General features: G+C 39.6%; 1 protein-coding gene across 1 annotated transcript in view; it reads left to right on the plus strand.

Moving 5' to 3' along the window:
• rasa3 (RAS p21 protein activator 3) overlaps positions 1-16788 on the plus strand; it is a 35974-nt gene that overhangs the window by 12984 nt on the left and 6202 nt on the right. Inside the window, exons 2-18 of the mRNA XM_079339093.1 lie at positions 302-419; positions 946-1049; positions 2621-2715; positions 4759-4835; positions 8496-8576; positions 8698-8770; positions 10286-10359; positions 10442-10546; positions 11784-11940; positions 12052-12200; positions 13230-13344; positions 13480-13554; positions 13652-13775; positions 14225-14331; positions 14708-14785; positions 14947-15024; positions 15285-15358. Coding sequence (XP_079195219.1) covers positions 302-419; positions 946-1049; positions 2621-2715; positions 4759-4835; positions 8496-8576; positions 8698-8770; positions 10286-10359; positions 10442-10546; positions 11784-11940; positions 12052-12200; positions 13230-13344; positions 13480-13554; positions 13652-13775; positions 14225-14331; positions 14708-14785; positions 14947-15024; positions 15285-15358 — 1684 coding nt within the window. The remainder of the gene's footprint in view (positions 1-301; positions 420-945; positions 1050-2620; positions 2716-4758; positions 4836-8495; positions 8577-8697; positions 8771-10285; positions 10360-10441; positions 10547-11783; positions 11941-12051; positions 12201-13229; positions 13345-13479; positions 13555-13651; positions 13776-14224; positions 14332-14707; positions 14786-14946; positions 15025-15284; positions 15359-16788) is intronic.

Genomic DNA, 16788 nt, shown 5'->3' on the forward strand with positions numbered 1-16788 from the left:
CACACACACACACACACACACACACACACACACACACACACTGAAGGAGACTGTGTCCACATGTTGTTTTAAATGGTGCAGTTAATGTGTTTATTTCTGAAAAAAACAGCTTAGTATTTATGTCACCTCCTTGACTTAATCTCTTTACACATGCTGTCAGGTTATCCACTGTACAACAGGTGTAAAGTTACATAATGCTTTTTTTCATTTAAGCTTAATGGAGTAAGCCCTTCTGAAAACAAATAATAAAGACTCGGTTTTCTCTGCTTTTGGCTGACTTTCCCATTGTTATTGTGTTCAGGAGAAGCAAAAAACATCCCTCCGTACCCGGGGCCAAACAGGATGAGGGACTGTTACTGCACCGTCAACCTGGACCAGGAAGAAGTCTTCAGGACCAAGATCATCGAGAAGTCACTTTGGTACATTCAAGACCTCTTCATCTCCACTCAGCGTTCAATCAGGAAATACACAATTATTTGTTACTTCCTGATAAATTCACACTGCTGCGCTCAGGTGGTTTAAAAAAACGTTATCAGCTTCCTTTTTTGATAAAGGCGCTCACAGACATTACGTTGTCTTTCCTCAGAGTACTTTTCCCATTACGTACATTTTGGCCACATAGGAGTTTTTATCAATTCATATGGTTCAAATTAAAACAGAATTCACAAAAAAATAATGGAAATATCACATACATCAATCCCAATTTAAGAAAAGAGGTTAAAAGGATTATGGGGGGTCTATAGGTGTATTCTTGTTAGTCAGATTTCTTGCACTGTTATTCATACAAAACATGTTACAGAAATGTTATTTTGACTTTATTTCTAATCTTAGACATTCAGTCACCATTTTTTTCGTCTCTTGACATCTTAAAATAAAATATCACATTTCTAGACGAGAGGAGTCTCTAACCTCACTTTGACTTTTTTTTGTCCCCTCTCACTTCAGTCCGTTTTATGGAGAGGACTTCTACTGCGAGATCCCACGTAGCTTCAGACATCTCTCTTTCTACATCTTTGACAGGGACGTCTTCAGGAGGGACTCGAGCATCGGTGAGTTTGCAGCTCCAACATCTGTCACACTGCACATAAAAGCTGGAAGGTTAACGAAGCTGCTTAACTGCATCAAGTCGCGAGTGTTTGAAAAGAGAAAAAATCTTTAGAAAAAAAGCTTGACCTCCAATTTCCACATACGCCACGGGCCGACCCCCTTCCCACTGGATCTTTTTCTGAAACAGGAGCGCAGCCATGAGTAGCTGTGCTCACATCACGAGGGAAATCCAAGATTCCCATTTTGTTGTTATGTTGATAAAGTATTGGAAAATACGATTGTGACTCTGAATAATGTGTTTGATTTTCAAATTGACCGGTTGTCTGTGCGTTCCCGTGTCTGTTTTATTCTGTCCAGCTTGACATGGGCCTGCAGCGTACTACATAGAAAATAGACTTGCAGTGTATTTAAAAAGGAGCAGGGTGTAGTGGCGCTGCTGGCACGCTGCAGAGACGGACCACTGCGGTCGCTGTGCGAACACAATCATAAGATAAGATAAGATAATCCTTTATTCATCTCACTGACGGAGACATTTACAGTGTTACAGCACGACAAAGCACGATAGCAGAAGAAAAATCACACAGTGCAGAATTAAATTAGGGAAGAAAGACCATTAAACATTGAATACAGTGTGCACAGAGTATGTGGAAATTGGGGCTAAGACTGGAATCACTGGGATGTCTGTAGGTAAGAAAGTTATTTGAAAAATAGAAAAAATAATAAAATGCTAAGTAGCACCTCTAAAGCTCACTTATTAAATTTTTTTATCTAAGTTCATTCAGTACATAGAAATGTACACAAGTTTACTGAATGGACAAGGTGTACATATTTAATGTTTTTTATTGTTTCCATGCAACTTCATATTGTTTGCAAGATTGCAAAATGCAGTCATCTTTTTGAACTGCCTAATTGAGCCAGTAAGTTTCTTAAGATGAGCTGGCAATATTTATAACTTCAGTAGTACTAGACTTTCAAGTCTTCATCCTCAGACGCAAAGTGGTATAAATGTTCTTTAGGCAACCAGGTTAAAGGCACATTTCTCCCACCATTGAATGATATCTTCATGTCCCTTTAAAGCGTTCAGCTAAACTTCTATCATAAAAGGTGGATGTTTGTGTGTGGCCGGATGTTTTTATAAGTGATGTGTTGGGAGTGTCAGTTTTCAAATGACTAGATTGGAAATGAGAATGTGAGCGCTGACTACAAACTAAAAAACCTCACCCATGGTGTGATTTAAATCTCTGTGTGTGTGTGTGTGTGTGTGTGTGTGTGTGTGTGTGTGTGTGTGTGTGTGTGTGTGTGTGTGTGCGTGTGCGTGCGTGTGCGTGTGCGTGTGGGGTGGGGTATGTTTGGGTGTAGGAAAGGTTGAATTGTTAGTTTCAGTATAGAAATGGCTGGTTCAGTTCCCGGCCACTCGTAGTGCACTCAGAGAGTGATTCTGCACCTGGTGCCTGTGTGCAATAAGAGAGATTGATGTACTGTACATTGTTTGTTTAGTGAGTGTAAAACGACACGTAGGCTCTTCAGGAAGTTTCAAGCTCATTTATCTTTCTGTCCTATTGTGTGTGTAAAGGCAAAGTTGCAGTGCAGAAAGAGGACCTGCAGAAATATCACGGCAAAGACACCTGGTTTCAGCTTCAACCTGTCAGCGCTGACTCAGAGGTGCAGGTCAGTACACCAAGAAAACACACGCACACACACACACACACACACACACACACACACACACACACACACACTATCACACACATTGTTACACTTTGTCACACATTTTCAACAAATCACTCTCTTCTTTTCCTGAAGATTCTCTCGTGTTTTGTTCCTCAGCTACTCCACCCAAGCCTCCTGACATTAAAGACCCATCTTCTGGCGCTGACCAGAATGGGTCTTGTTGACATTAAAAACTGTCATTGAACCCTTCACGCAGATTAAAATTGCTTCCACAAAAACACTAATTTAAACATATCAAATTATTTGAATTAATTATTGTTTGAAAAACCTTCACACACAGCTCTGCTTTTAAGTATATTGATGCTTTATAGTGTTCTGCATGGTCATTGTTCCACCAGGGCAGAACCCAAACAAACACAGCATGTGTGCACCTGAAACAAATGAGCTGCGGGGTCAAAGTCACCACCCGCCTTTCCCTGTACATGCTGTAGATCCTTTTTTTTTTTTGTTTAACTCCATTACACTTATCTTTATGATCACTTGGTTATAGAGAAAAGTTAAAGCATTGATCAAAAGCACCATTTTAACACTTGCAATTCTGAAATTTTCTAGAAAATGTAGACAGCCCGTGAAATGACATGTGTTGCCTGTTAACACATGCGCCTCGCAGTGGGAGGATATCCCTGTTGGGCTGGCGGTACAAAATCCTGGTTAGTGTTGGAGTGAAACATGTGGCTGCCTTCACACATGCAGCTCATCGCGAACATTTCAGGACGTTTTCAGGAGTTTTGTGCATTTGTGAAAAGGGCTTTTGTTAACCATGTTCTGTGTTAATTTTGCAGAATGTGGCATTGATTTTAGTTTGAAAAAACATTCACATGTTCACATATTACGTAGCATCCTTAATTCCCTCTGGTAATTGTTCAGTGTCTACTCTACCTTATTTTTTTAAACTTTCCATTGAGAAAAGATATCAACCTGGCTGTGTTTTTGTACATTGTGATGGTCTTCTCAGCTTCACATACTTATGGCCAGTTCTTGGTTCTTTAGGTCAAATGGTGAAATTAAAAGAAAGTATATTTGCACAACTCGTGGTAGTATTTGATTTGAGTGAATTTAGCCACTTGGTGCCTCCTGTACTTTACACCGAATACTTCGAGATAGAACCACTTTTGGATTTCATCTGCAACTTTAAAATAAGTTCAAACATTAAAGGATGCACACTTGAGTTTCTCAACAGAAAGGTAGAAAAAAAGTGTTATTGTTTGTTTTAGTGCAAACAATTTATCGAGGAATTACAAAAACGTCAAGTTATCAGGTGTGTGATTATTTTCTGCCATTCAGTATTCAGCAGTCTCACTCATCCACACACAAGGTTACACACACACACACATGCAGTCACAGAGAGAAACACACATACCCAGTTCATAGTGTCATGTGTACACACACACACACACACACTGACAGACAGTCAGAGCCACAGTGAACAGTAACATCTGCAGACAGATGGGTGTGTGTAGCCCTGGAGCAGGGATCTGAAACAGAGACGCATTCATCCAAGGAGCCGGGGAGAGGAAGGATGTGTGAGAGAACGAGAGTAAAGAGAGAAAGCGAGGGAGATGGATCAAATGAAGTAGGAAGATAGAGTGTCTCTCTTCTCTTTTCAATAGAGGACGCATTGTTTGGCCTGTGTGCACATGTGTAAGTGTGTGTGTTTGTTCCCCATGCTCGAATCGGCCAGAAAGAGAAACGCCTGTGAGTTTGCATACTGATGCTGTTAATTAATGGAGCTTTTCTAGACAGCTGCACAACTACATGTCATTAATGTCATTAATCCAATCACTTCCAGACTAAATAACTCCAGCACGTCTTCAGGCTGGCCATGAATCGATATAATATCGGAAAATAACTATTTTCTACTACCTCGTATGTTTTTTACTGGTTGTGTGCTAGACAAATGTGATATAACTTAAAAATTTGAAATTTTCAATTGTGTACATTAACAAAGTGTATTTATTTTTGTGTGTTTGTTTTCTGCAGGGAAAGGTTCACCTGGAGCTGCGTCTAAGTGAGGTCATCACAGACAGCGGCGCCATCAACCACAAACTGGCCACACGGTAAGACTGTACACACACAGGCAAGTTTTTTGAATTGAATTGAATTGAACACACACACACACACACACACTCGTCACTTTGTCTAAACTAGTCCGTACTAGTACTAAGACCTCCTGTCTTTCTTTTGTCAGCTCCTGTTTGTTTTTGTTCATTTTTGAGCCAGCCTGTCAAAGAGGCTGTCGGAGTTACACCGCTATCAGCCAAAGACCAAAAAGCTGCAAACAACAACATTAGCCCCAGCTACACCTTGTGAGAAGTGTCAGTGAGGAAATCAGCATGCTCAACTAATAAACTAAGATGGCAAACCTTTTGAAAATAATATCTTCTTAAATTTGAACTGTGCCGTTTAGGGCATCTCAACAACCTGACATTAATATTTCACTTTTAATGCAAATCATACAAATGTAAAGGAACAACACGACAACATCGACTATAGTCTGACGCTACATGTGACTGGCTGGATGAACTGTTCTTCACTGTGAACCCTCCATCCAGCCATGTGCATGAATCAGATGTTTGCCTGTCTTTTTGTGATACATGTTGCTGCTGGTTAATGTAATGCTCAGGAGCAAACTTGGGGTTTTTTGTATCATCGCTCAGTTAAGGTTTATACTGGTCTTTTTGTTCAATTGAGGGATTTTGTTAGAGCACTGTTTGCTTTGTGAAATACTTCACAATTACTTCAAGGTGCATAGCTTGTTTCCCAGCAACAGCTTTGCCTGTTACAAGGCTAGTTGAAGGTTACAGCTTTTTTTTTTTTTTTTTTCAAAACATTGAATCTATTCCTGAATGTTTGAATCAACATGCTGTGGCACAAGTGTCATGAATGTATAAATCTGCCCTTCTCTCTGTTTGGGTTGAAGTGTGTGTAAAATGAGGTTAACGTGCATGTGGTTAGTGAACTTAGTGTTTGACGGAGATCAATGATATAATTAAGGCTGGATTATTCCGTGTGTACATTTGTGTGTGCTTGTTTGCTCCCGAGCTCTTCCTCTGTAACATGCAGCAGTGAAGTCAGATGATGAGCCAGCGTGGCTCCATTCCCAGAGCACATTGTGGGTAAGGAGCTTAGAGTAGGAGGAGGTCATCTCGGCAGATTTCTCGAGGAAGACACGTGTACGAGGGAGATGGAGCTGTGTCCATTCAGCTTTATAGATCAAACCAACCAGCTGACAGAACCTCAAACCTTCACATTCTTTCACATAAATGAAGGAGACAAACAAATAAAAAGCACGCTCCTACGCTACCCACAATGCAACTTGCCAACCTAAAGTTTAGTTGTATATTTTGGGTGTTATTCTAGTATTGTGTTGGCTTCTCTGTAGAAGTGGGATTACAGAGGACTCCCTTTTCCCCTCAACATTTTTTCTTTTCAAAGCTTGTTGTCTTCAGATCTGACTCAAGTGACATCACTGGAGTCAGTCTATCAGATTTCCCACAGCTCTTTTCTTTCATCTTTTGATGAAAGTATTTGATTTGGCGAGAAAAACAACAATATTTTTTGGATTGATTTGTTGAGAAAAACAACAATGTTTTTCTTTTCTATCAAGTCAGTTATTAAAATAATTTCCCCAACCGATGAACAATGCGGTCAAACAGAAATTTGACACATGTAATGCAAAAACATACCGTTGCAAGACTTTCAAGCCCCGTTGTGATTTTGACACCGACTCATGATCACGTCTGCTTTTTGTGTGATTTTGGCGCTGTGATGTCATTTGGTTTCCCCTCTTGTTTGAGTGAGATAGTTTTTGACATGATACGTGGGCGCAGAAAATGAAGCAACCCATTAACCTAATATGAGTAATGTCGACTAAAACAAATAAGTCTGCTTCACCACCGCTGTCTGGCATGTCAGCGCCCACAACAGTGATGAGTGAGAGGGAGAGAGAAAGGGAGAGAGAGAGAGGGATTGAGAGAGAGAATAGGCTGGATTGTAGGCCAAGCAGGGGTTATATAAACAAGCTTATTGGACAGGAAGCGCCCTGGCATTAGTGATGCTTAACCCAGCCCACTCCTTATTCCTTAATAGAAACCTGTGTGTGTGTGTGTGTGTGTGTGTGTGTGTGTGTGTGTGTGTGTGTGTCAGTACAGTTGTAGGCAGTGCTGTGATTTGCTGTGTAATTCACCATGTGGTGTAAGTATTTGTGCATCACCATGACTCGCAGGAAGTGATTCGTCCCGCTGGGTGTTGTGTCCTGTTTGGGTGCTAATCCCCTTACAGCATGATGTCATCACATAGATAGAGAGAGAGATATTATCGTATAGGGATAAGGCGAATTGTATACACAGTAAAGTATCATAATTATATTGGAAGTTTTAATATATGTTATTGAATTTATTTCTTAATTTATTTCCTTTATTTAGGGCTGTAAACTACATTTTACATTCATAAATGAAAAGTATGTGATTGTTAAAAAATAGAAATAGCAAAGGCTTTCTTTCACTTTAGCGTTTTTTCTCCTTTAATGCTTAGAGATGCTTCTCTGGACTAACTTTTCAGTGTTAAGATATGTAACCTTCTTTTAGATAACTACCCTGCTTTCTGATCTGTAACTCTCTTTTTTCAGGATTCTGTACATTTTCCTGAATGCATGTCATGGACTCTTCTGCTTCTTGATATCTTTTTGTCTCCATGGTGCTTTTTGTTCAGGGTTTGTAGTCACTTGATCACACAGGATTTAAAACTGGCACAGCTCTCAGCCAACAGCTCAAATGGATTTACTACTCCTCTCTTTTTATCTGTCCTGCTCTTGGTTTCTGCACTTCTTATATACAGACACACCTAAAATCAACAAAAAGGGCCAATTTTTACACAGTGGGAAAATATCAGAGAGCTCTAAACTCGGCCCTGAATGTAGCAAAGACTCCCTATGCAGGAGTGCACTGCAGTATGAATGGACCAGGTGTTTTATATCTGGCAAAATGAAGAACAAGATGAACAGACTGCTTGTAACAGAATCCTGTTAAGTCTTTTAAAGATCAAAACAATTACATTCACATCCATGTCCGTATATTAACGTTAACATTTTCACAAGAAGCGGCAGAAATAATAATGATGATGATTATAAATATAATTTATGTAGTGCCTTTTTAAAGGACAGAAATACACTTTATATGGTATTTGTGAGTCCAACATCAATTTTGCTTGGTTAATAATGTGCGTCAGATCTTTATAGAAAGCTGCCTTAAAAAGCTCTCTGCCCTAACTAGCTTGGTAGAAAAAAAACAAAACGTAATTTGATTGAGTTCCTCCAGCGTCTGTAGTCAGATCTGACTGCAGCTCCAGATGCTGCCCGTTTGGATCAGACCCCCATGGATGAACCCCAGACAAACGATCTGCAGAAATGTAACAGCATTCTGTTGTGGCAACTTATCTCATCTTTATGTAAACTAGTTTCATGTTGGTTTACACTGTATGGGAGGCCTGAGGAGTACATTGCGACATGTACTGTCTGCGTTGACCAACGAGAGTGGGGTTGATTCTCATTAAGTCATGCCAACCCTTCACATTGTCCTATTTCTCGTCTTGGGCTACCATTTTTGCTTTTGTAAAAATCTTAGTCCACTTCTTGGATTATGTTTACTCCCTGATAATTTATCATTTCTGCCACCTGTGCGGTGTTCTTTGTCATTAGTAGTGCGTGTGTTTCTTTTCAGAGTTTTGGAGTGCCAAGGTCTTCCTATCGTCAACGGCCAATGTGATCCCTACGCTGCTGTCTCCTTATTAGGACCTTCAAGGTCAGACCTAACACACCATTTGACCTGATTGTACCTGTCCACCATACACAAATATTTCCATTACATGTTTAAGTTTGATAAACATGAGGTTTTACCTCCTCTTCCTGTCTGCGTCTTTCAGGTCAGAAGCAAAGAAGACCAAAGTGAAGAGGAAAACCAACAATCCCCAGTTTGAGGAGGTTTTCTATTTTGAGGTAAATATGTCTTTGTTTGGTTTACATTAACTTTTTCAGTTATCAATAGAACACAAAGGCATTTGACTTTAAATAAAGTCCAATATCTATTTCTACTTTGTACCAGGACAGTGGGACAGTTTTATTAAATAATTACCATTAGCTTTGCACGCACACACCCTGTTAGCACCATGATGTGTTGCCTCTTAATTGTTTAGCAACTTGCTAGCCAAAGCCAAATTTCATCTCATTCTTCTGGGATTTTGAGTTCTAGGATATTTTTACTTTTATGATAGTGACAGTAACATAGAGTAACTTTAAACAATGTGGCACAATACTAAAAATGTAAAGTTAGCATGTGAGCTTGACAACAAGCTAGCTGTCCAGCAAAGTAACTTTCGTTAGTGGTGATATTTCACTAATTCAGCCAGGTAAAAAAATAAAAATAAAATGTATATAAATATATATATATATATATATTTATATACATTTTATTTTTATTATATATATATATATATATATATATATATATATATATATATATATATATATATATATATATATGTATACATAAACAAACAAGCCTTGCTTATAACTACTACTATGGGAGATGAAATTCATGAGACAAAAGTTCAGAAAAATTACAAAAGCACCTTGTAACACAGAAGTGTCTTCTTAAAATGTCTTTTAAAAACACCACACTTTCATTCATTCACTTTCGTTCATTTGTGTTCATGTGATTGTATTTACAAGTTTTTTTCACGCACATGCACACACACACACACACACACACACACACACACACATAAACTCCCTTTCATGCTGCCCCCGTTAACCCTCGCTCTGCAGCAGCTCTGACATTTTTGTGTCGCCCCTCCCTCTGGCGTCCTCGCTGCTGCAGCACCAAAAGACAGCAGGACAAGAGTATGATTGATTCGGACAAACGACCAAACAATCTGGCCCATTGATTTTATCTGACAAGACCGTCTCATTTATTCCCCACCAGCACATGAGCGGGACTCTGCCTGCAGCCCTCCTCTGATTCACACACAGAGGTTCACATCCACACACACACACACACACACACACACACACACACACACACACACACACACACACACACACACACACACACACACACACACAGGCCATCCATCATGTACATCTGTCATGTGATTGTTCTTCTTCATTCTTTGAAATGTTATGAAGTTAATCCTCCACTCTCACGTGGACTCTGAGACATCCTGACCACAGATACTTCCAACTGAAGCTCAAGTCTCCCAGATATTGAGCTTAGAGTTTCGGGCCTAATTTTATACAAAACAAGTTATTTTTGTGGGAGATTTTTACAATCAATGTCTTTATTCTTAACTTTAAAGTATAATAGTTAAGCATCTGATTAGAAAAAGATTAGAAATTGATATTTAAGAAGCTGAAACCATGGGCTGAAGTGATCCATCAACTAACAGTTCCATCTCTGTGTCACAGCTCCCACTAACATGCAATTCTCCATGTTAACTCTGTCTCTATGATTAGGTGACGCGGCCATTAAGCTATACGAAACGGCAGTTTGATGTTGAAGAAGAAGACGTTGATAAGCTAGCCTTGAGGTGAGACAGCGTGGTTTTCTTTAGTGTCTTGGTGTATTTTAAACGTCTCATGTCATGATCTAAATCTTGTTTTTGCATTCAGGGTGGATCTGTGGAACGCCAGCAACCTGAAGTTCGGGGACGAGTTTCTTGGAGGTGTTCGTGTTCCTCTGCGTGTCTTAGGTCAGGCAGGGGTCCATGATGCATGGTAAGAGACAGATATAAACACAACACTGTCTCCTTTCACACTCCCTTCTTGGTTTGTCACTCACTTCCCTTCAGTTGTATGGGGTTTCCCCACTGAAGAAGTACTGTTCTGTACCCTGCTGGAGCTGGCTGGGTGTGATTTCATTATCATTGCCATTCTGAGTATGTGTTGCAGTAGAAACGGCAGAGCAATAGCAACAAATGTAAACAGTGACAACCGACGTGCTTTAAAGTTTTTAATTTAGGGAAGATTTCACTGAGCTTGAATGATCATTTACAACCGCAGAGCGTCTTGTATTTAGCCTCAGACTTTGTGTTTCTTTGGAAAAGCTGAACACTTCCCTCCAGAAATGATGGCAGCTCATGGAAACATGAACTAAAGTCCTCTACAGAGTTAAATAAAAATCTTTCATTTCATGAAATTATATCCAGTATCTTATGCGTCTCAATGGGCTGCACATCGTTGCAGTGGTTAGCGCTCTGGCCTCACAGCAGGAGAGTTCCAGGTTCGAATCATCATTGTTGACTGGGACTCTTCAGTATAGAGTCTCCTGGTGCTCCAGCTTCCTGCTTCAGTCAAAATAAATAATTGTCAGGTTTATTGGTGACTCTAAATTGCTCGTAGGTGTAAGTGTGCCCTGTTGACCAGTTCAGAGTGTAACCCGCCTCTCACCCAATTACAGCTGGGATTGACTAAGTGGATGGATGAAAATTTCTCAATATGATTAGACCATTAACCTTTCATTAATTGACAGGATCGATTGCTGATGACATGTATGTCAAATGTGTTGGCAAATCTTTGCATGTTTTGCCTTTAAATTATGTATCAGTCCATTTTTCATATTTGTATCTAATTTTTGGTCTCCAACAACCACAACTGTGTCTTGTTGTTGCCAGTCAGCTAGTATTCAGCACTTTCTTTTTGTTGTCAGTTATCCAACTAGACCATTCATTTGAAACAAGATTGATAAGTGCAGTTAGTGAACCATAGAAGAAGCACAAAACCTCTGTAGAAGTGGGATGAACTACATAGCTGTGTGGGATTTCTCTGTTGGTTTGTCACTATTAGTAACACCTTGTCATTATTGGCATAAAAATGAACTTCTGTGTAACATAAAAGAAAGGTATTGTATGTCGTATTTTGAAAATGTACAAACCTCATTCCCTAGGTTTCCCAAAATCGTATTCGGAAAAGAATTCTGATTTGTCTGATGAGATCTTACATTCTTCTTCCTCAGGTACTTTCTCCAGCCGAGGGAGAACGGAGGGAAGTCAGTGAAGGTAGAAGAGCTCGGCTCTCTGCGTCTTAACATCGTTTACACAGAGGACCACGTCTTCCCCTCGGAACACTACACCCCCCTCCGAGATCTACTGCTGCACTCTGCTAACGTAGGGGTACGTGTCCACGAATGTCTTACACACATAAGGCCTCCTGCAGCTCTTTGATCTTTGACCGGGTGTACACTTCACTGTCTGAATACTGTTTGTTCATTTCTCTCTGTTCAGCCTGTGTCTGCGTCCACGGCTCATATCCTGGGGGAGGTGTGTCGAGAGAAACAAGAAGCAGCCATTCCCCTTGTGCGACTGTTTCTTCACTACGGCAAGATTGTGCCTTTTATCAGCGCCATAGCACATGCTGAAGTCAACCGCACACAGTGAGTGTGTCATCACACTTTTTACAATTTGTAAAAAAAAAATTTACACGTTCCAAGTCAATTATTTCATTGTCAAATAGCTTTTTGTGGACATCCTCTGGCTTTGTGTTTTATATGTTAGTGAATCTCTATAAAAAAGAAAAAAAAAAACATCTTCGATTTAAACTAGGGCAAAGGTCCAAAATGAATGCATTAAAGCAGTTTTCATTTACTATTCGATATGTAAAATATGGCTTTTTTCCGTGGTTAAGATTATATCTACCACAAGTACTGTAACTCATTTGAATATAAAAGCAGGTTTGTACCTGATCAGGACTTCAAGTACCCTTAACTTTAGACTGAACAAGAATACAAAATAAAAGCCTGAACACTTATTTTGAAATGTAAAATAATTGAATTTCTAAAATGTGATTAAAAATGCAATAACTTGTCGGGCACCAGGTAGCCTTGCAGTCATGTTGTGCACCCCATTTACGGAGGAGGCTATAGTCCTCATTGCAGCAGTTTTGGGTTTGAATCTAACCTTGGCTTGCTTTATGGCACATCATCCACCACTATCTCCCAGCATTTCCTGTCTCTCTTCATGTCTCCCATCTTATGAAGGCAAAAAGCTCAAAAAACTACTTGTATGTATTTAAATGCAATTAATGGTTATTAACTTTTGAATTTCAGAGATTTTTGTAGTGAAAAATGAATTGTTTAAAAGCTCTCTATAACTAGCTTTTCATTTTTCCTTGATGAATAGAGTACATGATTCAATATAAACCAGCTGAAAGTAGAATGTTTGTGTGTTGTAATGAATGTCACCACTAAATCAAGCTCAGATGCTTTTTTTAATTAAAGTGCCTGTAGAAATGATGTCATCATATTGGGTATAATATTTGCTGGCTAAGCACATGAATTTCACTGTGCAAATACAGCGAGCCAAAGTAATGCAATGATTTAAATGGCATAGAGAAACTCATGTTATTCATTCAGTTGCTGTCTTAACTGCACTCAAACCCCACTTTGCTTCTTTTGTATTTGTAGAGATCCTAACACCATTTTTAGAGGAAACTCGCTGACCTCCAAGTGCATTGATGAGACCATGAAGCTGGCAGGAATGCACTATCTACAAGTCACACTCAAACCCATAATTGATGAGGTATATTTGTATTCCTTTGTTAAGAGAATGTGTTTCTTTATACAGATGTTACACGAACGTTATTCTCAATCTAATTTGTATCACAAATACTTTAATGCATGATTGAATTTTCAATACTGTTATAAATCTTCATAGATTTGCACAGAACACAAACCTTGTGAAATCGACCCGGTGAAGCTTAAAGAGTCGGAGAACCTAGAGACAAACAGGGTAAGAAAAAGACTGTGTGGTGTGTTTCTGTTTTTTTTTTTTTTTTTTTTTTTTGCGTTTGTCACTGTATCATCTTACCTCTCTTCCCCTTCTCCAGGAAAACCTTCGTCACTATGTTGACCGGATCTTCAATGTCATCACCACCTCTGGCGTTCGCTGTCCCACCGTCATGTGTGACATCTTCTTCTCGTTAAGAGAGTCTGCTGCCACCCGTTTCCAAGGTAACTCACCTCTTTAATGACTGAACAGAGAGGGAAGAAAGAGAGAGCATGCTGCTAATAAGAAACAGGAAACACAAAATAAAGAACAGGATGTACTGTACAAGAAGTCCAAGGACGCTTTCTTCTCTTTCTACTCTGCTATTTGTGTCAAGACTGAGAACTGTTTAACACTGTTATGATTATGCATGCATGTTGTGCTAATAAAGGGATGTACTGTGCTGCACCCTGTTGGCTGCCAAACGGTACTGCAGAAACTTAAGAGAAATAACAAAATGGCCCAGTTCCCTGTAAAAAAAATGCATTTGGAAGTACTTTCTGTTGGAGAAATGACAGAATATGTTAAACAATGTGCATCTCTCTTTCCAGATCAGCATGTGATGTGTGTTTTCACATTCAATTTACTGTGTCAGTATTTTTACTTTTTTTTGGGTCGTTTTTCTGCTCCCCAGTTGATCAAGATGTCCGGTACACGGCAGTAAGCAGTTTCATCTTCCTGCGTTTCTTCGCTCCAGCCATCCTCTCCCCCAACTTGTTCCATTTAAGGCCGCACCATCCAGTGAGTCTGATGTTTGAAACAAACACACAACCAACAAGTTAAAGTTAGGGGATGTGGCTTACTAACAATAAATAAATCAGTTCATTGAACCAAGCAAGCCAGCTGTAAGGACGAGTTTAAAAAAAGTCCTGCTTATGGATACAAGATAGATAGGTTTTATAGATGGATGGATGGATAGATGCCTCATGCTTGTTTATTTTAAGTCAGAGTAATAGTAGATGCACTTTATTAATTATGTCTGAACAGGTCGTAGTTATCCAAACAGAGCTTTTACAAAGTGGTCTAGCAGGATTGCTGATTTTTTTTAATTTCTTTTTTTTTCTTTTTTTTGTTGCTTTTTTTTTAATGTGTTGAGGTTTTATTTGTATCTTCTCAGGACCCAGCCACCTCTCGAACCCTCACACTCATATCTAAGACCATCCAGACCCTGGGAAGTCTTGCCAAGTCTAAATCAGTGAGTATCCATGGGATTCAAGTGCATTTTTCAGTTTTTATTCCAGAGACTGAACGAGGCTACTTTTGTTGTTTTTTTTTACTCTGAAGAGTTAAATTTAACACACCGTGCTGATCTTTCTCTCTATCTGTCACTTCTTTCCATGCTTTGTTCTTTTCCAGGCCAATTTCAAAGAGTCTTACATGGCTGCCTTTTATGACTACTTCAATGAGCAGAAATATGCCGACTCTGTGAAGAATGTGAGTGTTCGCTTCCTTTTCTTGTTGGACTCAAAAGAATACTCTTCCAATGCATAGACACACGATCAAATATAGTTTTTCTTTTGTACATTGGATAAAGATACACCTGAAATGAATGGCTGATCCAATTCAATCCTTGACGAGGGTTGAGACAAACTGAGAAGAGTGTAGTGTTAAAGACACTTTAAGTGTGGTTTGACTGGACCAAAGTTGAGATAAAAATGCTGATTATATATTGCGTTATTTTTATCATTTCACAGTTCCTGGACCTGATCTCCACCTCTGGGAAGTGGGACCAGAAGAGCATCGAAACACCAATCATGCTCAAAGAGGGGTAAGGCAATCATTCGTCAAACTGATATTAAAATTAAGTAACAACAGCGGCTAAGAAGTAACAATTAATAAGAGATTAAGTTGTCGTCTTTTGAGGATCAATTGAGACAAACCTTGTAAATTAATTGTATTAAAAGCGTTCAGATAAAGCTGCTTTTCTAGCGTCACTAAAGCGTCTCTCTCCTTATTCACTTGTCGTGACGCAGCTTCGTTATTTTTGTCATACTACTATTTAATGAAAGTCGCCCTGGCACTTGTTTCAGGCTTCTTTAAATGCAGTACATGGGTTGACTATAAAGGCTTATTGACCAGACTGAGATATTCTGGGAAAATCTTATACTCCAGTCTCACTCACCTGTGTAGTTGTTATGATTCTTCTACGAGCAGCTGGTCAGAATAACAGGATACTCTGAGATACAGCTTGTTACAAGCTCGGCAGCTTAAGCTTTCTTTTAAGCTTTACAACAACGGGCAGACAGTTTGTTTTTGTGAAGCTGAACGGAGCCACACTTGATTTTGTATTTCAAGCGAAGCTAAGCTAAATGGCTCCTTGCTGTGGCTTCATATTTATGTCAATGACACAAGAGTGATATTAATTGTCCCATCCAGTTCTCTACTAGAGAAGGAATAACTGTATTTATTTTGTTTCTTCGCCAGCGAACAGCTTTAACACGTTTCACGTTTCCTGCTTTGCTGCTGTAACACTGTAAATTTCTCCCCTCGTGAGATGAACAAAGGATTATTTTATCTTATCTTATCTTGACTCTTGTATTGCGATAAATTCCCCAAGTGAAATCAAAGGTTACCTGAGGTTGTAACCAGGGTGCTTCACCGCGTGCCGTCGTTTGATGATATTTCTGCGGAGGCTGTAAAGAGGAGAGTTGACAGTAGTTGTGTCAACGCCTCGCTCATCAACATCCCCACCCTCTTTTGTTTCTGCTACCTCGGCGTAGGAGTGTAAGACTCACTATAAAGAGGGTTGATGGGAAGGGGTCAAAAGGCACCAAGGGCAGGTAAGAGCTTCTCTATATAAAGGCGTTGCCCTTGTGACCCCCCGTGTGTGCACTGTGACCTATCCAAACCTAGATTTTCCTTCCTGACATGCGCTACTGTAGATGCTGCTACACTTTGCTTTATACCCAGCCCAGATGTGAGCAACCTGTCAATCAAACTCTCACCGTGTGATGGTGGTGTAGTCTTTTTACATTCTCAAGGCACACCTATGATACCTTCAGGGACTGGATGGTATAAAGTAAAGTAGTTACTTTAAAGCCTGCTTATGTAGGAGACGTCACTTGTGCTCTTCTTGCCATGCCAGACATGCTTGGTTTGAAAGTGACAGCAAGGTTTGGTTACTGTACAAACATTGGTGAATGTATAGCTGCCCGCCTCCTGATCCTTTACTCCCTTTGCCCATTTGTGTGACCGAGT

Source organism: Symphodus melops (assembly GCF_947650265.1).
Source record: "Symphodus melops genome assembly, chromosome: 3".
NCBI classification, from domain to species: Eukaryota; Metazoa; Chordata; class Actinopteri; order Labriformes; family Labridae; genus Symphodus; species Symphodus melops.